This window comes from Microtus pennsylvanicus, chromosome 4, assembly GCF_037038515.1.
Source record: "Microtus pennsylvanicus isolate mMicPen1 chromosome 4, mMicPen1.hap1, whole genome shotgun sequence".
Classification (NCBI taxonomy): domain Eukaryota; kingdom Metazoa; phylum Chordata; class Mammalia; order Rodentia; family Cricetidae; genus Microtus; species Microtus pennsylvanicus.
Genome location: NC_134582.1, coordinates 79,892,714 through 79,918,654, shown reverse-complemented (window position 1 = coordinate 79,918,654; position 25,941 = coordinate 79,892,714). Strand labels below are relative to the sequence as shown.

At 46.9% G+C, this 25,941-nt stretch overlaps 1 protein-coding gene across 1 annotated transcript in view; it reads left to right on the top strand.

Annotated features, from left to right (window-relative positions):
* The window catches only part of Sfxn1 (sideroflexin 1), a 41,931-nt gene extending 27,934 nt beyond the window's left edge, over positions 1-13,997 (top strand). Inside the window, exons 8-11 of the mRNA XM_075969612.1 lie at positions 2,122-2,171; positions 10,791-10,840; positions 11,355-11,402; positions 12,077-13,997. Coding sequence (XP_075825727.1) covers positions 2,122-2,171; positions 10,791-10,840; positions 11,355-11,402; positions 12,077-12,173 — 245 coding nt within the window. The 3' untranslated portion in view covers positions 12,174-13,997. The remainder of the gene's footprint in view (positions 1-2,121; positions 2,172-10,790; positions 10,841-11,354; positions 11,403-12,076) is intronic.
* Positions 13,998-25,941: the final 11,944 nt, after the last annotated feature.

Sequence of the window (25,941 nt, the reverse complement as noted above, 5' to 3'; positions counted from 1 at the left end):
TTCTGATTTTGGAACATTTCAGAGCTGAGGGGTTTTTATGATTTATTTGTATTTATTTTATATTATATGCATTGCTGATTTGACTGCATTTATGTCTGAATGAGTATGTCAAATCACTTTGAGCTAGATTACAGATAGTTCTAAACTACCGTGTGGGTGCCAGGAATTGAACCCCAGGTCCCCTGGAAGAGCAGCTGGTGCTCTTAACTGTTGAGCCATCTCTCAAGCCCCCAGAACTGAGGGCTTTTTTGATTAGGAATGCTTACCCTGTATCTAAAATAGTGATGACAGCTAAGGGAAGGGAAGAGTAGGGATGGGAGAAGCAGCAATGGCCAGGCAAGGGACTGGGATGGAACATACTGAGCAGGCATGAATCTGAGGTAGAGTGGGCATTAGCAGAGGGGCAGGAGCTTGCCTTTTTGTGGGAGGCATCTGCAAAGGAGGAAAAGGAGAAAGGATTTTAATGGGCCCCAGAGACTGGAGTCAGCTACTTGGGCATTACAAGCTCTGACTTTTAGTCTGAGGGATAGAGCACCACACACAGTTTTGAATAATTGGTAATTATTCCAATAATTCCAATAATTGGTAATTATTTGATATGGGTGCTATGTGAGACTAGATTAAAGGGGTGCAGCCATGGTGAGTAGAGACAGCTCAGGCTCAGGAGGCTGCCTCAGCACCACAAGCAGCGAGCCATGGCTAGTTGGACCACAGTGATGTAGTGGAGTGATAAGACTGAGTAGAGTAGGCTGTGAGCTGAGTGGAGTGGGGTGTGAACTGAGTGGAACAGGGTGTGAACTGAGTGGAGCGGGGTGTGAACTGAGTGGAGCGGGGTATGAACTGAGTGGAGCGGGGTGTGACTGCGTGGAGCGGGGTGTGAACTGAGTGGAGCGGGGTGTGACCTGAGTGGAGCAGGGTGTGAACTGAATGGAGTGGGGTGTGACCTGAGTGGAGCGGGGTGTGAACTGAGTGGATGGGGTGCGACTGCATGGAGTAGGGTGTGAACTGAGTGGAGTGGGGTGTGGTGTGAACTGAGTGAATCTTAAGATGACTCTGAAGTGTATGGAGATCAGCTCTTTCTACCAAAGCTCTCCCTGGAACATGGGACAACGGTGATGCTGAGGACTGTGTATCTGGCCACTGCTGTGATATTTATATAGTGTGGAGCCAGCATGAGCAGAGGACATCTGTGTCATATTAAGACCTTTTGAGAAGCTCTTGTCTACCCACCAGGCTACTCTAGGCTACTCTGGGGGCCTAGAGAAGGTTCTTAGACACTCAGAAATCAAAGGGCTTGAAAGTGACAGCATTCTATGTAGGGAAAACAAAGAAACCCAGGATTTAATGCTCTTGAATCTCTTCACCTAAGCTGCATGCAAATGGCCCTTGGCTATTACAAGATGCTCTCTAATGAAGCGTGTCTGTCAGCTGCTATTGACTATTGTCACAGGATGCTCTGAGCTGGCTGCTTTGAATGAACAGCAAAAGCTGAAGGAAAGTGCCCAAAGGAAAACTGAGGGACATTCCACTGTTGACCCTGTGTGTACACAGCTCAGCATCCAGAGTCAACCAGCTATCAAAGAGGAAGACGTGTGTATTGAACACGTTTAGACTTTCTTCTTGTTATTCCCACAATAGTGTAATGATTTGCACATCATTTATGTTGTGTTATAGGCTACAATTCACTTAGAGATGACAGCAACTATGAGCACCCATGCACTTTGTAACCACAAGAGTCCTGAATCTAGTCCCCTGTAGATTCCTAGAGACAGCAATGGTCATCTTGCATTTCAGCTAACTGGGGAGATGAGACCCCTCTATACTCTAGTGGGATGCCAGTGTGTTCTGTGAAGGTATCTAGGGACCAGTATGTTTATCATCCCAAAGAGAAGGCTATGAAGCCCCCAACATGCCTGAGCCCTGATTTCTAGACTGTCTGAAAACAGTATTGCACCCCAGTTTCCACTCAGCTCCAGTCCTGCGTTTGCTTTGGTTTGAGTTGTTCACTTTGCCAACATGCAAATAGCCTAAAAGTGGCACAGCTTTCTATCAGCTTGTGTGGGAAACTCCTCTTAAAACAGGCATTAAGTGAAGCCTTACATGGTCTTGTCTTTATTACAGCCATCCCCCCATTTATCATGAACACATTGGAAAAGAAAGCCTTCCTAAAGGTAAGACCCATCACATGGTCATTTGTGAGTGCTTTTGTTTCTTTTTCTTTCTTCTTTAGACAGGGTTTCTCTACACATCCTCGCTGTCCATTATATAGACCAGACTGGCCTTGAACTCTCAGAAATGTACTTGTCTCTGCCTCCCAAGTGTTGGGATTAAAGGTGTGTGCCATCACACCTGGTTGTGAGTCCTTTTCCTAGCTCTTCAGACTTGACATTGGTGAGTGACAGATAACCTGAAAGTCACTTTCCCTTGGACACTTGTGTCAATACAAAGATGCTTCTGAGAGCATCTTTCCACTCTCAGATACTGGAAAGGCTTTTGTACATGAAGACTTCTGCTGCGGTGAGGCCATGAGTGGGCTCTCCACCCAGTCACCTGAGCATGCCTAGCTAGGTCAGAGGGAGAAGATGGCAATGAGTCTGGGACATGGGAAGTTACTACCTGTAATATTGGAAGTGGAAAGATCTGGAATGGTAGCTTCATGGAGCATTGAATTTAGTGTTTCTCTTTGGTAATCATATCTAGAAGTTAAGTCTGCATTGCCAGGTGCCATCTCTGTGCCCTCCAGATTGTGATTTATAGGTTCCAGTATTAGCTCAGTTGGGATACAGTGGCCTAAGATGACTCATGCTGAGTGTGGAGACATGCTTAAGAGCAGAGGCAAAAGCCCTCCTGGAGGAGTAGGTGCACTGAACATGGCAGCTCCATTGGGGTAGATTGCTTGAGTCTTAAAAACAGAACTGTAAAAGCAAAAGAGTGTCATACATAAAGCTTCAGAGAAAAAATGCTGCCCCAGGCCAGATGCTCCTGGATGAGACCGTGATGTATACACATAGGTCCATGTACTGCATATGGACCCAGTAGGAGAAGGAAAGCCAAGTGCTGAATGGACCCTTGATAAACACTGCGAGCACCTCATGGGGATCCTGTGAGGAACAGGAACTCCTGGCCATGCTCCTGGAACTTCTGGGGACATAAAGAACTAACAACCCCAAGTTATGCTTTCTGAAACATCCAGATTCTGTCACATGGCAATGTGGATTAGTGTCAGAGTCACTGTGTAATGCCAGAATAGAAATTCTCACACTTGTCCAGAAAGCTGCACACTGGAGGCTTCTGACAGCCTCAGCCACAGGTTAACCAAAGAGCAAAAACAGTAGCTGGTCTTGAAGCCGCCAGCCTGTCGACACAGCAGTAGATCTCAGCGCCCTAGGGTCACCTACAGTCCAAAAATGTTCAATGAAAATTCCATAAGCCAGCAACGCTTATGTTTTAAATTGTGAGCCTTCCTGAGCTGCCCTCTCCCTCCTGTCTAGATGTGGGTCAGCCTTTGGCCCAGGGTATCCACACTGTTCACACTATCGGCCTGCTAGTCACTCGGCAGCCACCCACTTAAGTCAGCTGTCACGAGTTCTTAGCATTTGTTTCTAAGTATCCCTTCTTTTATGTAATAATGGCCCCAAAGGGCAGGGAGTGATGCTGGCAGTTTTATTATACTTTATTGTAATAATTCTTATTCTTTTAGCTAATAATTGTGTTATCAGTTATTGTCAACTCCTAAGTGGCTCTGATTTATGTTAAACTAAGTCTTAGGGATGGTGCGGTAGCAAGGGAGCCTTCCAGCAGATCCACACAGCAGACACCGAGTTAGTGTCCTGAGCTGTTGTCTCCGGATCTTAGTCTCGGAAGGCACCAGATATTTATTATCTGCACTAAGGATATAGATTGACCCATCAGCCTTTTCACTTGCTTGGACTTATCTTAAGGCCCTGGTATAGATAACTTTGAAAATAACAGATAATGAAAGAACATATTAAATAAGGCAAATATCCCCTCCTGCCAAAGGCAAGTGGTTATCAGCCTGTAAAAGCAAGACCAGGGCTGGAGAGGTAGCTTGCTAGTGAAGAGCACACTCTGTTCTTGCTGAGGACTCGCATCCCTTTCCCAAGTACCCACATTCTGTAACTCCAGCTCCAGGAGATGCAATGCCTTCTTCTGGCATCCTGGGGCATCTATAATCAAGTACATATACCCATACATAGACCAACATTCACACACATAATTAAAGATCATAAAATACATCTTTTTTTTAAGTGAGGCTAGATTTCTAGTCTTGAATAGTGTCATCTTCTGTGTTCATTTTTCTGGCATAAAAGTACAGCTTTTGCAAAAAAAAAAAAAAAGAATAGTAAATGTTAGTTCTTTGACAGATCGTGGTCAACAAGATTTTGTAAGTCACCATGGAAACAGCTTGCAGCCCCCCTTCAGTAGCAACATCGCTCCATGCAGGCTTTCCTGGTATCACCCCACACATTGTTAGCTGCAAACCTGCTGGCACAGTAAACCCCTGATGCTTTGGTTATGTAGGCTCTCCCACAGCCCACGCATATTAACTGGAAGATTCCACAAACAGTGCCTACTGCACAGCACAACCTGATGGTGGCACATTGGCTGAGAATGTCGTCACTTTCAGGAAGGACGTTATTTAGAAGAGATTGGCTCCAGCCTGTAGACACAGGGCACACTCTGGCTGCTGGTGTGTGTCTTGATCACGGCTTGCAATTACATCAGTTCTTTTGGAGTTTGCATCTCATTGATGGAAGACAAATGGCCATGAGAGGAACCTGAGTCATGAAATCAGTTCTTTAGTAATTCTCATGGCTTTGAACTTCTGGGGTCTCAGTGTTGGAATGGTTACCATGGTAACTCACATCTTACCATGGCAGATAATGAGCAGAAGGTCTAGTTAGTCATATTACACATTTTTCTAGCTGTGATAGATGGAAATCCCTGTGTGTATATCCTGGCCTTTTCTTACACAAAAGAGACTAAATGAAACCAAGCATTCTGGTCACCATGGCCACATTATCCTAGACTTCTACATACTTAAAATGACAGAGATGTCATGTGCTTATCCCATCTCATCATTTTTTAATTTTTAAAAATGTATTGTTGTTGTGTATGTATATATATTGGGAGGGCACACATGTGCCACAGCGCACATGTGGAAGTCAGGACAACTTTTTGGAGTTGCTTCTCTTTCCATATTCGTGTCGGTACCTGGGGTTGAACTCAGGTTGCCAGGCTTACACAGCAAGCATCTCTTACTGGCCCATCACTGCCTTCTACCCATCTTAATTTATAGTTCGCAGCATGGTTTGTTTCTGGTTTGGAAGTATCACCTCACTTTCTCTTCACTCAGAAGCCCTCCATCACAACCCCCAAAGGAGCCAGAATAGTTAAAGATCATTCCCAGAGCCTCCCTAGGTACAGGGAGTCTAATTGTTGCTGCTGTCCTTCCTGTTTCAAGGAACAGGTTGCCTTGAAATGGTCAAGACTAAGTGTGCTTAAAGGACCCGTATGTACTCACACTCCCAAGTTCAAGGGTCAAGTTCCAATTACATATTATCTTTGCACTTGGGGCTCGTTTGATAGCGTGATCATTATTCAAACATACATGGGGGCAGAATTTATCAGTGTTCTTATTTGGAGCTTGGAGTGTTTTCTCATTGCTTTTGGAAATGCAGATTTTTTTCTGTGATAACCAAACCCCTCTACAAACATGAAACCCATTGAACATTCTCAGCTTTTTAAACACCACTTGGGGAACATTCAGCATGACTCATCTTCCCCCGCATCTTATCTTTTTCCAAGTGGAGGGCCGGGAAACACACCAGCTATGGGCAGGTGACTCATGAAAATCCCTCCAGCTAACGAAAAGTTCCCTGACTAAAACACGGTGCGTCATCTTGAAGAATAGGCCTCATACTCTGCAGGCTGCCTGGCGCTTGCATTGGGAACAGAACTGATAGATGTAGGTCCTGAGGTCCGGCTTGGAGCTTCCAGTTCTGGATCTTTCATGTTGCTCTAGTCACACTGCAGTGTGTACTCAGAGGCTGCTTCTGGGTGGTGGGCTAATGAGAATGTGACTTATTCACAGACACTATTACTCTTGAGCCCTCTGCTGGGCCCCTGTGGTCAGTGTTCAGTATCAGAGTTACAGAAGCAGGGCATGAGCCTGGCTCTCAGGCTGGAGGAATGAGGGTCCGAGTCAGTGGCCACGGCACAAGATTTCAGCGTGGGCCCACAGAGAACACAGGGGAGCTGTAGTTGGTGTAGACTCACAGAGGACCAACCAGCAGGTGGCATGTGTCAGCAGAAGCTTAGTGAGAACAGAACAGGGCTCTTGGGGATTTGTGAGTGGCGGGTTGTACATAGGGAAGTGATTCTACCCTCAATGCAAATTAACTCTCCATGGTTCATGAGATCTAAATCTAAAAACTCAAGTATAAAAAGAAAATATCATTGAACACAGGGCTTGAGCAAAGATTTCTTGGATACAAGACCAAAGGAAAAAATGAAAACTCAGACTACTTAAAAACTTTTTTAAATTCTGTCTTTCAAAAACTAGACAGAGAGTGCAAGATGAGAAACCAACTAGGTGGAGCAAGTAGCGAAGCAAGCCGTTTTGGTCAGAAAATAAATCAAGAATTTGTAAAGAACCTAAAACCCCCTGCAGGAAAATGGCAGTGCAAAAATGGGCAAAAGTTCAGCAGAGGCACTAAAATACACAATAAAACATAGAAAATGTTTCCGATCTTTTAGTCATTGGAGAAATTAAAATGAGCTGCTGTTAAATACCTGTCAGACAGGCTACAGTCAAAAACTGACAAACAGAAGAAGTAGGTACTGTGTGTAAATCCCTAGATCCAGACCTGGTGATGCTGGCCTGTAAGCCAGCAATTGGGAGGTGGAGATAGGCAGGTCAGGAGTTCAAGGTCATTCTTGGCTCTGTAGTAAGTTTGCTTAGGCCAGCCTGGGCTACATGAGATTCCGTACAAAAAAAAAATAAAAAATAAACTCAAACTTTAGGAAACATCAACCAATACATAGTGAGATCAGAGCTACAACTTTGGCAGGGGACAGAGACCACAAAAGGAGCAGAATCCCAAAGGAGCCAAAGGAGCACGGAAAGCACTTACCATGAAAGATGGGCTCGTTATTTTTATTGATGACAGCATCATAACTGTGATATGGGTCACAAATTACATTGTACACATTAATTTAATGGGAAAGGGGCCATTGGGAGAAAAGAATTGAGACTCATATTAACATTGAGATACATATCCATGTCACTGTGTATCCCAAACCACATTGGTCTGAAGATATATACCTTCTAAACTTAGTATGTCATTTTCAATTCATTTGAAGTTTTTTGTGTATTATACCTCCTTTTCATACAGTCTGTTAAGCAAGACATGCCCCAGACATCCTCAGTTCAGCCATTTCCTGGCCTCAGATGAAATTCTGGGGAATAGGCAGGATGGGGTAGTGAAGACAGAGTCAAGAATGGGGCCAGCGGTGGATTGGGTTTTACAAGCAAGTCAGAATTCTCCAGAGTCCCTGTCATTATGAAGAGCCCTCAAGCAAAGCTAGCCTTTAGCTTATGTGTGTCCATCCTGAGGTGACACACAAGTATACTCTGGAATACATCTGGCTGTGTTTACTTAGGCAGACAAGAGGCCAGTAGAGATGCGGGGACTAGTCTTACAGGCTCAAGTTCATCTACCCAAATGAGCTCACTCAACAGTTAGCCTGGTGTGGCGGGGGAGAGGGTGTTCAAGACAGGGTTTCTCTGTGTTTCTCTGGCTGTCCTGGAACTCACTCTGAAGACCAGGCTGGCCTTGAACTCACAGAGATCGACCTGCCTCTGCCTCCCTTCCCTGAGTGCTGGGATTAAAGGGTGCACCACCACCGCTCGAGCTTGCTGTCCCATCCCTAAGGCTGTGTGTCACCCTTGGTGTCTCATGTCCAGGGAGATCTGGGTGAGGATTTATCATCACCTGCCAAGAGACCAGCCCTCAAGAAGGTCAGGTAATAAAGAGGAGGCATGGAGTTGGCACAATGATATACATGAAACTTTTTTGAGGGCCAACACTTAAATCTTCATTTTATTTTTCACTTTCTGCTGTTCCTGCTTTGTTCTTCTACCCTGTTGTTTTCATTCTTCTTCCCTGATGTTCTCCTCCATCCTTCCTAACATTCTCTTTCTCCATCCTCCCTGACGTTCTCCTTCTCCATCCTCCCTGACGTTCTCCTTCTCCATCCTCCCTGATGTTCTCCTTCTCCATCCTCCCTGACGTTCTCCTTCTCCATCCTCCCTGACGTTCTCCTTCTCCATCCTCCCTGACGTTCTCCTTCTCCATCCTCCCTGACGTTCTCCTTCTCCATCCTCCCTGACGTTCTCCTTCTCCATCCTCCCTGACGTTCTCCTTCTCCATCCTCTCTGACGTTCTCCTTCTCCATCCTCCCTGACGTTCTCCTTCTCCATCCTCCCTGACGTTCTCCTTCTCCATCCTCCCTGACGTTCTCCTTCTCCATCCTCCCTGACGCTCTCTTTCTCCATCCTCCCTGATGTTTTCCTTCTACATCTTCTGTGGTGTTTTCTTTTATATCTTTGCTTCTTTTTCTCTTATCCCTTTTATACCTCCTAAGTCAAAAAATTTCTAAGAAAATATGGCCTCACAGCCACAAGTTACATATTTTCCAAAAAACAAATTAAAATCTTTATACAAGAATAAATCACATATGATCACAAGTGAAATGTTATTCTTAGAAGCCCACAAATAGGTAAACATTTTTCTTTGTATTAATTTTCCCACCATAGCAATGATTCTTTTATAATTGATTAACAAAGTCTTAAGCAAGCTAAGTGTATTTCAGCCAGTTCCCTTTGTACTGGCAGGCAATTTGCAGTTTCAATGTAGCAGATTCCTATCCTATAAAACAAAACTTTAAACAAATGCTCAGCTAACCATCTATTTTCTTTACACACAATAGGGTCATTTAATTTCCTTGCGCAATTTTGTTTTTTCGAGGTGCATACCGGGGCCTGTGGTTAATTCTGCAAATAACATGACCAAGGAACCCGGCTTTACCTTGGGTGTAGGAACATAACTGTTTCCTTTACTCATCAGCCTGGTTTCCACAGACAGAATTCATGGATCTATAATGCATGAAACCTCTTTGTTTTTATTCTCCATATTCTGCAAATCTCACATCTAACAAAGGGGAAGGTGACTTTTAGCCATTTTTGCCCTTTTTTTTATTGGAGCAATTGTCAGAATGACCTAAACCGTGCCCCTAATCATCTTTACTAACTGTCCTAACCATCTGTATCCATTAGGCTAACTCAGAAAGTCCAGTTAAATCATAGATCTAACTGATCATTACTCTGATAAAAATCATCTTCATTATGATCTGTAAGTGAACTGTCCAGTGAGGAGTAGAATCTTCCCCAGAAACAATCACACTATACTGGATACAGTGGCATCTTTTCATATAGTAACCACACCGTGCCAAATAGAGCAGGAACAGGGCAGCAACCCGCAGGAGGAAGCGCAGCAGAAGCCAGGGCCATTCTGCAAACAATCCTCCCGGGGCTTTGCCTGTCCAGGATGTACCCAGAGTAGCTTTGCTGTCCGCTGGGCTGTTCCCATAAGCTCCATTGCTGGCTGCAGCTCCTCTGACATGGCCACCAGCAATCTCCCTGTGTAAATCCCTCCTTAAACAGCCAGTCATTTGTGTAGAGGTGGAGAAGTGTATGTATTGAAATCATATAGCCCAGGGAGCTGAATTTAGAATGTATGCTAGTGAGTGCCCAGACAGCCTGGCCCGAGGATGCATTTTTCAGAACTTATCCTGTCGTTATGTGCCACATGATAGTAGTTTCCTCTTGGAGGTTAACCTCCCCTCCCCCTGCATAGCCTACGTGGGTTGGTTTCATTTTGATGACGTTTTCTCCTGCTTCATTCCCTCTTTCCTTCCATCCCTTTCAGCAAAGGAGTCTCCTTGAGCACCAGGGTATGCCTTCTCCGCACGTTATCTTGCAACACCTTGTGTGACTCGGGGCTGAGGTGGCTGATTGCATCCCAACCAACTCACAGCTCGTTGCAGAAGTTTCTGTGGTCTTACTGAGATAACCCTGTGTTTTATGTTGTGTGTTTTCCTTTTTTAAAAACTAAGTTTGCTCCCTACAAGGCCGACCTACTTGCTCACGACTAGCAAAGATATCTTATTCTGGAAACAGTTTTAACTGACAGCAACTGAATTCATCAAAGAGTGTGTACAAGCAAGTGGAGGGTGGTGTCTACTAAGACTCCTCCCACTCTGCTAGGCTTCTCCCACTCAGTCACCGTCCTGGGTTCCTGGCATGTCTTCCTCCTCACCTTTAGAGGGACTGCTTATTTTGCATCCTAACAAACCCTGGACTCTGCCTGCTTTTTCCACACAGTTGGTCAGTGCTGATGGGGCAGGAATCTAGTGCAAGTTCATGTGTCTTCCAGCTTGCTCCTCCCTAGCAGCAGATAAGCCATAATTAAATGCTAGCTAGTCCCCTACCTCATATACACAGGTGAATAACACTCGGGATGGCTGCTGCTTGGTCATTCATAGCTCAGGGCCATGAAGTCAGAACTAATTGGTGTGGTAGTGTTGCCCAAGGTCTCACTAATCCCATTGCGCTGGGTTTTATGCCAAGGGGATGCTCTTCAGTCAGCAGGAGAGACTCTTGAAGAACCACACAAGTTCTGACACCTGTGTGTTTTTCAATACAGAGGTTCCCGTGGATGAGTGCACCAATTCAAGTCACGTTGGTTGGCTTTTGGTAAGTGGAAATGAGCCTTTAAAAGCATAGCTGCTGTTGTTATTGTTGTGTATGTATTTATTCAGTAGGTGTTATATGTTCTCTTGGAAGTCAACTCAGAAATCACACTTACATAAGTCTTTTTGGTGCCTGTGGGAGTTTGGGTGACAGAAAAGTTTTGAAAATGGCACCAACCCAGAATGCCTGCAATTTGTGGCCCCAATTATTAAAAAGATGAAAACTGTCCATACAGGAACCTCCACAGTTAGGGCTATTTGGGTGTTCCCACGTAAACTCCAGTTACCCCTTTGTTCCTGGTGCTTTTGTTTATCATTTTGGCGATTAAACATTAAATATTTGTAAGGCAGTTCTGTGCTCTAAAGGAAAGAGGTTGTCATATATATATATATATATATATATATATATATATATATATATATATATAGAGAGAGAGAGAGAGAGAGAGAGAGAGAGAGAGAGAAGCCGAGAAGTGACCACTTCAGCCAACTGACCTGTCTTTCTGTTTATTTTGAAGTTTGGTGTTCGCCACCCCCCTTTGCTGTGCTCTGTTTCCTCAGAAGAGGTAGGTGGTAGCTTGCTTGTTTGCTTCAGAATTATTGTGAATTTTGATCTTAAAAATGAGCTGGAGAGACAAGTGAAGATAGTTGATTTCAATCAGGTCTCTAACGGGCCAGGAAAACCTCTAAAAGGAAGAGACTCGGGCAGACAAGCTCCGGTCTGTGGGGCCTCAATACTCGCTCTACCCAGTTCTCTCCTGCCCCCTACTGTTTCATTTGAGAACATTTTAGCCTTTGTAAGAGTCGGGTTGCCTCATGCTCATTTTGCTTCTATGACTATTAGCATGACTCATTAATGTCACTGGATCCACAGACAAGCACATCTGCATTCGTCCATGAATGGGGTTCTGTGACCTCAGCTCTGCCCTTAGCTTGGGTAGCTGCTTGTGACACGCAGGTCTGTGCATGTCATTGCACTGTGCTTACCAGCAAGGAGACGGTTTCAGCTTGAAATAACAGAGGTGAACAGGCTTAGCAGTTGGCTTCTTGCAATTCTTTGTTGTGACGATTGTTTTCATGGCAGGAACAGAATGCTCCTTTTGTGGCCATGTGCAGCCTTCCTGGTGTGTTCATGCACACCAGACCTGGGTCTCTGAGCCTGTGTCCTTTCCCTGCCCTTTCTAGTTCAGGGTCCCTTCTTTGCCCATATGATAACCTTGTTCCCTCTGCCTTGTCCCAGTTCCATGTCTGTGACAAGCTTGGAGGATGAGTTGCAAGCCAGCATCCAGAGGAGTCATCCTGAATTACAGCGTGTGTACTTTAACAAGGGCCTGTGAAGCCACGATCAAGCCCTGGAGGCTCCTGCCATCATCTGTGGACCTCCCGAAGCCACAGCAGTGAGGAAATCCCGTGTGACGGGCACTCCCAGTTACAAAAGCCTCTAAAAGATCTGCATTAGAATCAAGCTGCCCCTTGACACAGCCCCCAGTGCGGGTCAGGAGCCTGACATTTGAATCATGTTGTAATTTACAAACATACCCTTCTGGTAGACTTTAATGACATCATTTGTTCAAAGCCCTCACCTGGAGCTTTCTAAAGCACTGGTAGGCACAGCTAGGTGCTCAGTAAACATGGTTGTCAGTCATTGGAAAGGTTACCTGTGCAAATACCGATTTCATTTCCACTTCTGCCGTGAACTGGGAAATCCACCAAAGGTCTAAGACTAACTACGCAAGCGTAAATACTAAGGAAACTTTGTCTCCGGTTTGTCAATGGACCAGTTCAAAGCAGATGGTGAGGAGACTTGAGGTTCAGAGGGTAAACACTCCATACACCTTCCTGAAGTCAGCCACAGAGCAGGGTATGAAGCCGCCCCTGCAGCTGAGCATGTGTTCATGGTACTGGATTCTCTTGGTTAACTTTCCAATTTGTCTAATGTTCTTGTGAAATTACTAATATGACCTCTAAGGTATTTAAGAATCATGAATTTCCATCAAATAATTAACCGAAATGCCCAAATGCTATTAGGAGTATATTGGGTTTTTTTTTAGGACTGTGAAACCATAGTTCCCAGTCCCTATCTGCCTCTCCCCTTGTGTGTGTGTTTCGGGAAGATACAGAGACAATACATGAACAAGTCAGCAACAGTGAATGTCGTGTTGCATTCCACTCTGTTTGAAGACCCAGAAATGACGGGGCATGTCCACATCTCTCTAGGGATTTTACATGCTATCTGTTCAGTGTAGCTGAGGTCGTGTTGGAAGTCCATAGATGTTCCGTGTCAGTAATTCCAATTCAGAGGTTTGTAAGTGGAAAAAAAGGAGCCACCCAGTTTCTGTAGATCCTTTTTCCCAGTAATGTGTCCAGACTGAATTTCCTCATAAAGAAAACCTGGTGTGCCTTGTGTCTGTGTTTCTGTTTTCTCTGAAAGGATGTATGGATCTGAAGCTCTCAGCCCTCCCTGTGCTGCTGGAATCTTCTGTAGAGTTAAATGCCAAGCTACTTGAAATACAATGGCTTCCTGTGACATTCTGGCCTTGGATGAGCCTTGTTGCCCTCAGTGCATCTGTGTAAATGGTGGGGAGAGCTTGGAGCTCAAAGCAGGGCTCAGAGGGTGCTTACAGGACATTTCCGCAGGAAGCTAAAGGCCTTGAGGTCCGCCCCACCCGGCTCATCCCTGAGCCCTCACGCCAGTGCACACTCAGCTCTGAGAACATGAGAACTCAGTAGCTAGTGGGGAGACACTCACCCAAGTGTCAGCCCAGGTGTACCGAGGAATGCATAGTCGATGTGGAGCTGGGCTCTTTTCAGTTTGTTTGAAGTTTCGGCCTCTTAATGCTTTTGTATAGGAATACTCACTGCGTGGTTTAATCGTGATTTATTAAAAAAAGAACAAATGAGCGAAAATTGGCAACCTTTGCTGGTCTTTTAAAAGCCTGTTTTTTCTGAAGACACAGCCACACGAAGTGCAATAAGGTTGTAAGGTGACTAGTTAACATTTCTTCAATGTGAGACAGCGTTGTGTGTGTGGCTGACTAGCAGCTATCAGTATTAGTGAGGTGTCCTGCCAATGTCACAGCCAATGTGTCATTTCAGTTTAACTGGATGAAATGTCAAATAAATGCAGAATGAAAATAAACTCTCTCTTTTATTTGCATGCAGTTTGAGTGTAACAATCCGTGCTGCCTTTCATCGGTGCTTTATCAATAACTCTGAATGCAATGCTCTGTGTGACCGCCTGTCCCTTAACAAATAGTGTGTTTCTGCTTTAGGTTGCTGGGCTTCCACCCTCTTGAACCTCACAGGAACCCCTGTGAGACAGTACCCTGTCTTCACTGCAGACATGCTCTTAGACCCCCAAAGGAGCCCTGACACAGGTCCCTTTGAAGAACAGTTGTTAAATTTCATTGATGAGTTAAGCACAGCAAGTTTAACAGTGATAACAAGCAAGAAAGGTAAATGATGAACTAATTTATACATGAGTTATTTAAAACTCATGGGCTGTTTATTTCTGGAATTTTCCATGCAATCATTTAGACTATTGAGGATAATGAATAAAAACAGGAAAACCCAAAGGTGCAAAGAGACCGCTGTTGACAGAGACCACTAGTCTGATTGTGAGCCTGGAGGGGAGTGAGTCTCTGCTTCAGACCTCAGTGCCCAGTGCCACCGGGGATGCCCAGGGCAGTTTGTTCTCATTGTCTCTCTTCCTGCTTCTGCCTGGGAATCCAGGTGTAGAACTCTCAGCTACTTCTCCAGCTTTCCCTCCATGATGATAATGGTGGGAAACGCTTTCTTTTGTAAGGATTGCTGTAGTCCTGGTGCCCTTCCCAGTCAAACTGGTCGTCAGCACGGCTGCAAGCACCATTGCCTACTGAGCCATCCCGACAGTCCCAGGGCTGAGTGTTTTAGACCTGCACCGGTTTTCCTTCTGTAGCTCTGTTCTCACCTCATTGATTATAGTCAGGAGCATGGAGTCTAAGAGTCAGAAAAGCTGGGCCCAGCCTTCGTTGTTCCCATTTATAAAATGGATGTTTTTTGACTAGTGGTGTTCTTTGTGTGTATTGTCTTCCAATCACTGTAAGAACTACCTGAGGCTAATCATCTAGTAAAAAGAAAAGGGTTATTTAGTTCTAGTCAGTGGTTAGATGGCCTTGCTGTTCTTAGGCCACTGGTGGAAGTGGCGGCTGGTGATGTCGGGGCGAGGCTGCTGAAGTGACTGGGAAATGCAGAGAAAAAGATAGAAGGCCCCGCAGTCCCTTTCAGTAGCGTATCCCCAGTGACCTAAATATGACGCCATATTTTATAGGTTCCACCACTTCCCAACAGTGCCACCTGGGAACCTGATCTTGAACAGATGGACCTTTGAGGTGTGTGTACTTGTGTGTGTGCATGTCTGTGCATGTGTATTGATTGTTTGGAGAAAGTAACTGGTGCTACCTCCTACAGTAGCTGTAAATATTAGAGCTAAGCCCCTGTGCATAAGTTATCATGGTTCCTGGCACAAAGTAAACAATGCTTAAATGATTTCTGAATGAAAAAAAAAAGAAATAAAAAGGGAAAGGACATGACTGTTGCTAGGTATGAGGAGGAGAAAGTCTATTATAGATATGAGGGAGAGTCCAGAGTGGACATAACTATAGCACACACACACAAAAAAAAAAAAAAACCAAAAACCCAGAGACAGATAGTGAAATTCAACTAGAAAAGCGAAGCAGCCAAGTCTCTAGAGAAGCCGTACCTTTAGCAAGGCTGGCCAACTGCAGACTAAATAGCTCTCTCCTCCCATTTTCCATTCCCTCTAGTGCTGAGATTAAATGTGTGTGACTCACTAATACTGGGATTAAAGGTGTGAGCCACCACCACCTGGATTTGTCTCAGCGTTGATCTTGTGTAGCCCACGGTGGCCTTGAACTCACAGAGATCCATCTGCCTCTGTCCTCCAAATCTTGGAGTGCTACGTGCTCAGCCTCTGACCATACTTGGACACAAACCCAACTTGTAGCAGGTATATCATCATCCCTCAGCTGCAGTCTATAAAACTTTCCTGCCCTGACTTGGGCATGCAGCTTCTCTGGCCTCCATCTCTGGGGCTGGAGAACCCACTCAGGCGTTGCTTTGCTCAATATACCTGTAGTTATACTTTTTTCAGTTCAGCTTGATCTGGCTTACTTATAGTCGCGATGGGTGGGGGGCAGAAAACGGTCTTGTGGGGGACTCCCTCTATCTTTCTCTCCACCAGACATGATCGACTTTCTACTCAGGGAAGTCCATTTCCCAGCCACTGTCTAAAGAGGTACCGGGTGTCTCTTCCGTGTATCTAGAACCCCAGGATCCCCTGCCAGGCCACACCATGCCAGGGCAAGAGCGTTCCATTGCAGAGCAGAGACAGTCACTGTTGCAAGGAGCCTTTGGGTTTGGAGACTACCAAAGGCTACTCCACTGCTTAACCCCAGGTTATTGAGTGGGATGCCTGCCCTAGTCTTCGGTCTCCTGCACAGGCTTGGAAATGGGCAGTGTCAGGTCTAAACCCAACCCTCAGTAACCTCTGGGGTGTCTGCTGTAAAATGTATACATATGCCTGGCCTCATTACATGCTAGGTAAGTAGTCTAAATGGCCACCAGAGGGCACTCTTGACTTCAACATCCATCATCCACCAGCGTTTCCACCAGTTTATGGACAAATTGTCAGAGCTCCCTTACGTGCAGGTTTTGGGGTTCTGCTCTCCCACTCCTCCTTCTGTAGTCAGTGCTCGATATGGCAGGTCTCTCGCTCGCTAGGGCTACGATGTTTCCAGACACCCTTTCATCTGGGGACTTGGACCCTGAGCCCTATCCAACCCGAAGGAGCAACCCGAGTCACTGGCACCCCCACCCTTTCCGCAAACCCTGCCTGTCCCTTCCCCTCCTACACAGTCCCATGCTCCACCCAGTGGCCAGCCTTCTTCCCTTTACCTGCCCTTCTCCCTCCCCCTTCAGGACAAAGGTCCATCCTCCTCCCTCTTGACCACCTCCATCTCTTCCTCTTCCTCCTCCTACTGCCTCTCCTTCTTCATCATCACAGGCCCTGCTCCACCACCACCCTCCACAGTGCCACAACCTTCACCCCGGTCCCAGTCCACACACCAGCCTACCCCTCTCGACTCCTTCCCTGTGGCTTCTCATTCATGGTCTTGGCAGACTCCTGCCCTCCTCTGCCCCCTTCGTGAAGTGGCCAGAGCCGATGGAATTGTCCAAGTCCACGTCCCTTTCTCCCTTCAGGTCCTCTCACAGACTGAAGGTTCTGCTAATCTTTCTGCCTGTATCAAAGAGTTCGTCGTCTTTCCTATGACCTGACCTGACATGATGTTTATGTATGTCATCCAGGTCCCCATCCTCACTCCCAAGCTCAGATGGGTCCAGGCAGTGGCTACACAGTATGCAGACCAGAGCCACCCAGTAGACAATATGGTCCCTGTGGGGGACATGGCAGTGCCAGCTACAGAACTCAACTGGGATTACCAACCAGGTCAAAATGGCTGCCAGGGGAGGGATTTCAGGTATGGAGATGGCCTCGAACAAAGTTGTTTATTTTGACAAGCTCCACAAGATTACATAGCAAACTGACAAAAATTTGGCTGTTTTCCTAAAATGATTACAAGAGACCATGATCCAATATACCTGCCTTGACCCAGCCTTCCCTGCTGGAGCTGTGGTCCTGGCCAACTGTTTCATTTCTCAGTCACTGACAGATATGAGAAAGAAACTTAAAAATGCTGAGGATGGTCCCCACACAGGAGTTGGTGAAAATGGCTTTTAAGGTTTTTAATGCCTGAGAGGAGGTGCCCGAGTCTTACCAGCAGCCTCAGCTATAACACAAGGGCACACGCTAAGCTCAAGTGTCCTGAGGCCAGTGGTACTCCCACAGAGGGAACAAGGGAAATCCACAAGGCTCCATCTCACTGGGGCCTGCATCAAATGTGGCCAGGAAGGCCGACTGGTCCCCAGGCTGCCCCAACCCTCAGGCACCCTTCAGGCCACATCCTGTCTGCCAGCAGCCTAGCCGCTGGAAGTTAGAGAGCCACCAAGTGGGCTCATCCTCCGTGCCATGCCACGGAGGTCCATCCCCACCAGTGCAGGCATCTGAGACTCTTCCAGCCTCTGAGCTCCTCAGCCTGGTGGCAGACTGACGGCATGCAGACTCAGAGACTCCCATAAGACTTGCTGAACCCCGGGTAATGCTACAGGTAGCAAGTAAATCCATCACCTTCCCAGTGGACACAGGAGTCACCTTTTCTGTCCTGACCTCTCACTCAGGTCCCATGGTTCCCTCCTTTCCTCCATGATTTCTGTCACTTTAGCCCTAATTTTGCCATCACGGCCAAGTCCCTGTACCAAGCATCCAGACAGACCCCCTTATTCACCCAGCTGCCTTTACTGTGGGATGCCCTGTGAGACAGTCCCTACCCTGACTCTCCTGAATTCCACCTCCCCTACCTCCTCTTTACAGACAAAAAGGCAGGAGTGGTCACAGGAGTTCTAGCCCAATCCATTGGGCCCTCACATTGGGTTTTTGTTTTCTTGCCCAAACAGCTAAACCCCACTGTGTATGGATGGCAGCCATGTTTGAGAGCCCTAGCAGAGGTGACCAAACTCACCTAGGAAGCCCTCATGATCACCCTGTTTCAGCCAATCTCTGTGTACTCCACTCATCTTCTCTCAGGCCTTCTGGATCATTCTTTCTTTTCCTCCTCGGGCCCTCATGGATCCAGGTCTTTCATTTATTATTTCTAGATAAACCCCAAATTACCTTGGCCTCTTGCCCTGTCCTAAATCCTGCAACCCTCCCCCTTGTCCCTTTCTCCTCTGATGCCCTCCTTACTCCTGCCCAGGGCTATGGAGGCCTTATGCTCACTCAACTTGGTCTCCTAGAGCAAACCTTCACAGACCCCAGCTCACCCTCCTTGTCGATGAAAACTCTCATACACAGATGGGGAACCTGCCAGGCAGCCTATGCGGTGATCGCCTCCACTAAAATGGTTGAAGCAACCCATCTGGGAATAGTTGAGAAGGTGTGTTATCCCTGGGACTCTGGTGGGCGGGGGGGTGGTGGTGCAACTGTAGCGATGGTCAAATTGGTCCACATCCAGCCTCTTCCGGAGCAGGATAGAGTTAGAGGTGATCCACTGGAGCACGTACTGTCTTTTCTAAAGAGATGTGAGGCTGAGGAGTGGATTGACATGTGCACTGGCTGGTTTTCTGTCAACTTGACCCAAGCTAGGATCAGGGAGAAAGGAGCCTCAGTTGAGGAAATGCCTCCCTGAGATTCAGCTGTAAGGCATTTTCTCAATTAGTGATCCACAGGGGAGGCCCAGCTCATTGTGAGTGGTGCCATCCCCAGGCTGCTGGTCCTGAGTTCTCTAAGAAAGCAGACTGAGCAAGCCCTGTGAAGCAAACCAGTAAGCAGCACCCCTCCATGGCCTCTGCATCGGCTCCTGCCTGCAGTTTCCTGCCCTGCTTGTGTTCTTGTCCTGACTTCCTTTGGTGATGAATAGCAATGCTGAAGTGTAAGCTAAATAAACCCTTTCCTCCTCAACTTGCTTTTTGGTCATGGTGTTTCAGTGCAGCAGAAGAAACCCTAACTAAGACAGCATATCTAGTGTCACTTGGTCACTGAGCCTCTTGACCCATATCTGCCCAACTCTTCCCTATCTGTAGTGACAATGTAACTGGCCATGGTGCTGCACTCTCCACAGTAACTCCCCCAAAGGTTCCCATGAGCATTATCGCCATTAAACATAAGAATCGTCATAAGGAAGTGATAACGACTAAAATAACAATAATCACCATCATAATCATAATAATAATCATAATAAAGTGAAGGCGTAAGTCACAATCCCACACCAGTTTGGAATTATGATTAATAGAATGGTTATTTATTTAAAGGGGAAAACTTACAGATCACCGTCCCAGACAACAGCCCTCTGCACAATCAGAAAAGGAGCCTAGTCACCAGAAGCCAGAGAGAGAGCAGAGGGAAGTAGCTGCTCTTTTAAAGGGAGAGAGACCACGCCCCAAATGGGCTGGTATCTCAGCGGCTATTGGCTGAGGGAGCGGAAGGAGCTCCTGCAACAATAATGAAGCAAGAAAATATTCCAAGGCTAAGGAGATGGCTCAGTCTGCAATGTCCCTACCATACACACATGAGGACCTGAGTCCTGACCCCAGAACCCACATAAAAAGCCAGGTGAGGTAGGCTGCGCTTATAATCCCAGTGCTGAGGAGGCAGCTAGGCAAGCAGGTAGGTCCTTGAATCTCATTGGCCGACCAGCCTAGCCTAACCAGTGACTTTAGATTCCCTGAAAGACCCTGTCTCAAAGGATAAAGGCAGAGAGCAACCAAGGAAAGATACTCCGAGTCCACTTCTGGCCTCTGTAAGCACAAACACACATGTGCACATACACACATGTACATGCACACACAATAGTAACAAGTGCATGCAGCACATAACACGCCAAAAGTAGAAAATTAGTTCCCACAGACCTTACCTGAAACATCCAGAAGACCTTGAAGGGTCTGCTCACATGGATACAGGGTTTCAGTGCACACCCAGTCAAAACCCAAGTTTAGCATGGCCATGTCCTATACATAGCGGGGCAATAGGATCAACGGTTGTTAGAGGGTGGTCCCTGGAACACAGTGCCCCATCCCTGGAGACTGAGAACTGCTTCTTGACTCAGGTGATCTCAGGCAGCTTTTAGCAACCCCCCTGAGGGTTCTGACAGACGCAGGCCTGAGAACCACGGGCTGAGAGAATTCAGGCTGTGGCAGGACAGACTGACTTGGATTCAGCTCAGCCCCTTCAATTGCAGCAGGCCAAGCTCTTTAAAGCACAGTTCCCGAAGCTGTAAAGCAAAGACAGTCCTTGCTTCCCTGGGCCATAATGAGGTTCACACAGCACGCTGCTTGGCACGGTGTGTGTTCGATACTCAGAGTTTCATAACGTTTCGTCTGCAGCCCTACTTGGAAAACAAGCACGCTTGACTGCAGAGTGCAAGGTTTGACAATTTTTCTGCAAGGGTTTGACAGTATCTGTCAAAATTTATAAAATTATAGCGTGCCTCTCCTTTTAACCATTTCAGTCCTACGAAGCAATCCCACAGAAATACACCCTCACACTCTTGGTAGAGTGTAGCTTCTCCCATGGGAGCTGCATCAACTGGGGGAGGGGAAGAGAGGTTGGAGGATGTCTCCAGAAGGTGGTGAGATAGTTCCTAGAAGAAATTAATAGGCATGCTCTGCTATAGGGATAATCAGAGGTGCTAGAACTCAAGTCCTTTAGTATTTTTTAAAGTTTTGCAAAATAGATAAGTAGGTGCATTGTCGCAAATGTAAGCTGAGCTGGGAGAAAGGCTGCCACTGGGCGCTAGGACTGGCGATGGCCCGATTATTGGGTTTTGGTTGTTTGGTTGGCTGGTTTTCCTCTATTTTCTATTTCTTGAACTCAGTAAATGTTGACTGCTATTGTAAAGTAAGTCGCTAGCAGGACACAGTAGTGCACACCTTTGGGAGACAGGAGCAGGTGGATCTCCGTGAGTCTGAGGCTGAAGAGATGAAGTGTCATGAAGCCATGAGGACCTCAGTTCGATCCCCAGCCCCCACATAAAAATCTGGGTATGGTGCCTGGTAATCACTTGGAACCCAGAACTGGGGAGACAGAGACCAGCAGATCTCTGGGGCTCACTGGCAGCCAGCCTGACCTAACTGGGGAAGTCCTGGGCCAATAAGAGACGGTGAATCAGAAAACAAGTTGGATGTCTCCAGGAACAAAGCCCAAGGTCGGCCTCTGACCTCCAGGTATGTCCACACACCCGCACATACACTACACACACACACATTTGCCCCCACACACATTTCCTTCTGTATATTCTAAACCCCATTTTAGAATAAATTCATGGATAGATTCAAATGATAGATACCCCCAAAGTAGTCAACAGTAGGTGTCTATGGGTTTATAGATAATGTTTATTCCCTTTCAGTTTCTCCATCTCGGATTTTTCTTGAAGGTTGAGGATTCTGAGCAACTTTCTAGCTTGAGTCAGGACCCAAATCTTTGGTCCTCCTGAAAGAGTGCTTTGAGACCCCAGCTGGAGCAGTCTTGGAGGCAGCCCTGAAGAGAGGTTCTCGACACCCCTACTCAATCCCTGGAGTTGCTGAGTCAATCACAGCCCCCTCTGGTTCCAGCTGCGCACAGGCAATGACAGAAGCACCGCCTAGCTCAGAGCTTCCTTGTCGGGCCAGAGCCAGGCCTTGTTAGCCAAGCTCCAGGACAAAAGGGAACCGCAGTACCACGAGGGAACACCAGAGGGTAGCATCGCCCGCAGGATCTCATTGCTGGTGCTGGGTGATTCCAGGAGTTGTCTGCCAGTGGCCAGAGGCAGCCTGCTAGCCCCAAGCATGGACCCCAGGATTTCCAGGCCTAGTGGACAGGTGGTCCTGGGCGCTTGGGGAAAGATGGGATTCCTCCCACAGTAGCTGCTGAAAAGATGCCCTGGCTTGGAGTCCATGGGCAAGATGGACTTGTTCTTTGTGTGTGTTTCTCTGGGGTACATTGTAAAAGGGGTCTCAGAGGAGGGAGGAGAAAGGCATGGTCACACTCAGAACTAGAGTGGTCCAGGCCCTGTCCTTGTCCTCCGTGTTATCTGTTCTGACAGTGCTGCAGAAGCTCAGAAGATGAGCAGTGAACTTGGGGAAAGAGACAGGGAGCGGGTGTAACCTGCAGGGAGAGAAGAGCAGGGCGCGCACAGCACAGTGTGCAGCTTCAGGAAGAGTCCGTGGACCCTGGCCCTGCAGGCTCTGTGCACCATGAGGCAGCATGGTTTCACCCTCACCCAACTGGGCTGCCTTCACAGTTGTTTTGTTTTTGTTTTTGATATAAGCTTTTGTGATATGAGACATGCCAATTTGGCACTCTGCACCTGTTTCCTCGTCTGTAACATGGGCCAATCAGTTCACAAAGCAGTCTGAAAATTAAGAGTTCACAGGGAACTGTGGGCCACTGTCCTGTTCATGTCACTCTGCCCGTTGTTGTTGTTGTTGTTGTTGTTGTTGTTGTTGTTGTTGTTGTTGTTGTTCTTCTTCTTCTTCTTCTTCTTCTTCTTCTTCTCCTTCCCCTCCCCCCTCCTCCCCCTCCTTCCCCACCTTTTTCTCCTTCTCCTCCTCCACCTCCTTCTCCTCCTTCTCTTTCTTCTCCTTCCCCTCCCCCCTCCTCCCCCTCCTCCCCTTGCTCCCCTGCTCCTCTCCCTTCCCTTCCCCTCCCCTCCCCCTCCCCCTCCTCCTCCTCCTTCTTTTCCCTGTAATAACATCCGAATGGAAAAGCTCCCGTGCTGCTTCTGGAGCTCCCCGTCCTGGAGAGTCATCCAACCGCATTCAGGGCCTGGAGCCCAGATCCCACAGGGCTGACAGCAGACAGGAGCCAAGCCCTGCTCTCTTCCATTTTTATAGTAGATTGTGCTCTACTCGGATGGTGAAAGCTCTGACTACAAAAGCAGCATCTCTAAGAAAGATGGTCATATGAGAGAACAGCTTTTTCAAACTAAAAATAGAGAGGAAAATACCAGTTCTATTGAAATAAGAAAGAACCCAACCGTGTGGTACAAACTCTGAATAATAATTTCAGGCTAGAAAAGGGAAGCTGGGAATCTACTTTCAGAGAGGAGGTCTTGTGGAGTAAGGAAAGGTGGGGTGGGAGGCTTTGAGGGCAGTGTGTGGGTGAGGACAGAGCAGGTCCACAGGCCAGGAGACATCAAGGAAGGTGTGGGGGTTGCTGGTGGTGCTGGTGCCAGGGATGGAGGTTGACTGTGGTGGTTCTGATGGAGGAGGAGGAAGAAGGGGAGAAAGAAGCTGCTGTGTGAAGTGGGGCTGCTACAAAGAGAAGCAGTGTGTTGTGAGCTTAGCCTGAGGAACGAAGGAACACCCAGGTGCTTAAACAGAGCCTCCCAGCAAACACTGGAAGAGGAGGCAGATCTGGGAATGGAGCCAGAGAGGGAGGGTCTGGAGGGACAAGGACAGAGAGTGACAGCAATAGGGACATCGTCAAGAGTTGGCTGAGTATTAGAGCACTCGGTGTTTGAATATAGACAGCATATTTTTTAATCCCTAATTTCACTCCAGGTTCATCTGAGAGGAGATTGCAGGGGCCTAGTACTCTGTCCCTGTTCACAGAGGTTTCCTGTCCCACCAGGTCCCACAGTCGTTCAGTCCCAAAGAAATACACAGAGGTCTATATTAATCATAAACTGGTTGGTCTATTAGCTCGGGCTTCTTATTAATTAATTCTTACATTTTAACCCATAATTCATGCCAGGAGCTACCTGTGGTTGCTGGAAAGTCCAAATGTCCTCAGTCACAGTACAGGCCCAGTAGTCAAGCTAAACCACTAGGCTGGGACAGCCCAGTACTCATCCATGTAGCCTTTTCCCATCCAAAAAGCTAGGCCCCTCATTATTTCAAGGACAGACCACACTTCTGTTGGTGCTACATGTGTAAATGTCTGCTGGCCACAGGAAATCTATACCCAGAACAAAGGAGGGAGGAGTCTGGGAGCTCACGACTTTTGAGATAGGGTTGTTGTGGGGTAGTCTTTTCGTACACTGTGAAAATGTATCTCTGCTAAAGCACCTTCTGATTGGTTTAATAAAGAGCTGAGCAGCCAATAGCTTAGCAGGAAAAAAAATAGGTGGAATTTCCAGGGAGAGATAGAAGCTCTGGGAACAAGAATTCACAAGTGGGATACGGGGAAGTCAGGCATACAGTATAGGAGGGTTAATGAGCCGCATGGCAGAGCATAGATTAGTATAAATGGGTTGATTTAAGTTATAGAGCTAGTGGGAACAAGCTAAGGTCAAGCTTTCAGAATTAGTGAGTTTCCATGTCATTATTTGGGAGCTGGCGGTCCAAAGAAACTCATTACACAGGGTCTCACCACGTCACCCAGGAGACTCTTCACGTTTAGAAACGTCACTGGCGTGTGGCCTGCCCCAGGAGCCTCCATAAGAGGATCCTATAGGCTCTTTTACCACTCAGAATCCCAGTTTCTCCTGCACCTGATGATTCTGGATCCCTGACTTGTGGATCACCATCCTCCAGACATTCTCTGGCTCACTGCTGCCTCACCTCCAGGGTCCATCAGGCCCATTTAATGAAGCAACATCAGCTGCCCCAATGGGGCCTGTGCCTTCCTAGTCATGAGGTTTCATCCTGTAGTACTAAGCATGGGTTTCCTCTGACAGAGCGGATCTTACTGTGTCATCAGACACAGGATGGCCAAGGACAATTCTTCCCCAGCAGACTTCATCATAGCTTGGAGCACTATGCCAAAATGCAGTGTCTTCAGCAATGGGGTCACACCATCTAGTTCGGGGAGGCACCCAACCCCAGTGGGTATGAGGAAAGGGTGCCTCCCTGGCTAACAACTCCTAGGAAGGGAGCTCACCTCTGGCGTAAGGAGCTATCAGTTCAGGGAGAGGGCTGCTATGGTAACCAAAGGGGTTAATTTGACATATGGCCAGGAAACTTTTCTTCTACTTTTTCTGTGATAAGCAGTATTTAAAGAGGAGAGCAGTTCAGTTCCTCACTTGGTCTGTCTGTCTGTCTTTTTCCTCATGCCCATTGTGAAATGCACTTTAAAAAATATTAAAACATTCTGAATACACATCCATTTTTAAAACAAAACTAACTGCAAACATGCATTTATTCAATACATACAAGCAAAATACCTGGAATGGATTTAAGTTTCAACGTCATGACCAGTTCAGAGGCACAGAAACTCACTGGCTAAGAACCTCCCAGAGACTGTAATGTTCTCAAGTCCTTGGCACTGTGAAATGAAGTTCCCAGGGGGAAAAAGTCACAGCTGTGTGTTAAGGACTCTACAAGACTGGCTGACTGATTAGAGCTTGCTAGTGTGGAAAGTGACAGATCCAGGGTCAAATTATACGGCACTATCTCCTGTCCCCTTAGTATCCAGTTATGGCACACCTCTGTGTCTAACCTTTCAGCCAACAGCTAAACCTTTGGATGTGCTAACTTCCCTGATCACTAGCTCCCACCACCCCAGGAGCCACA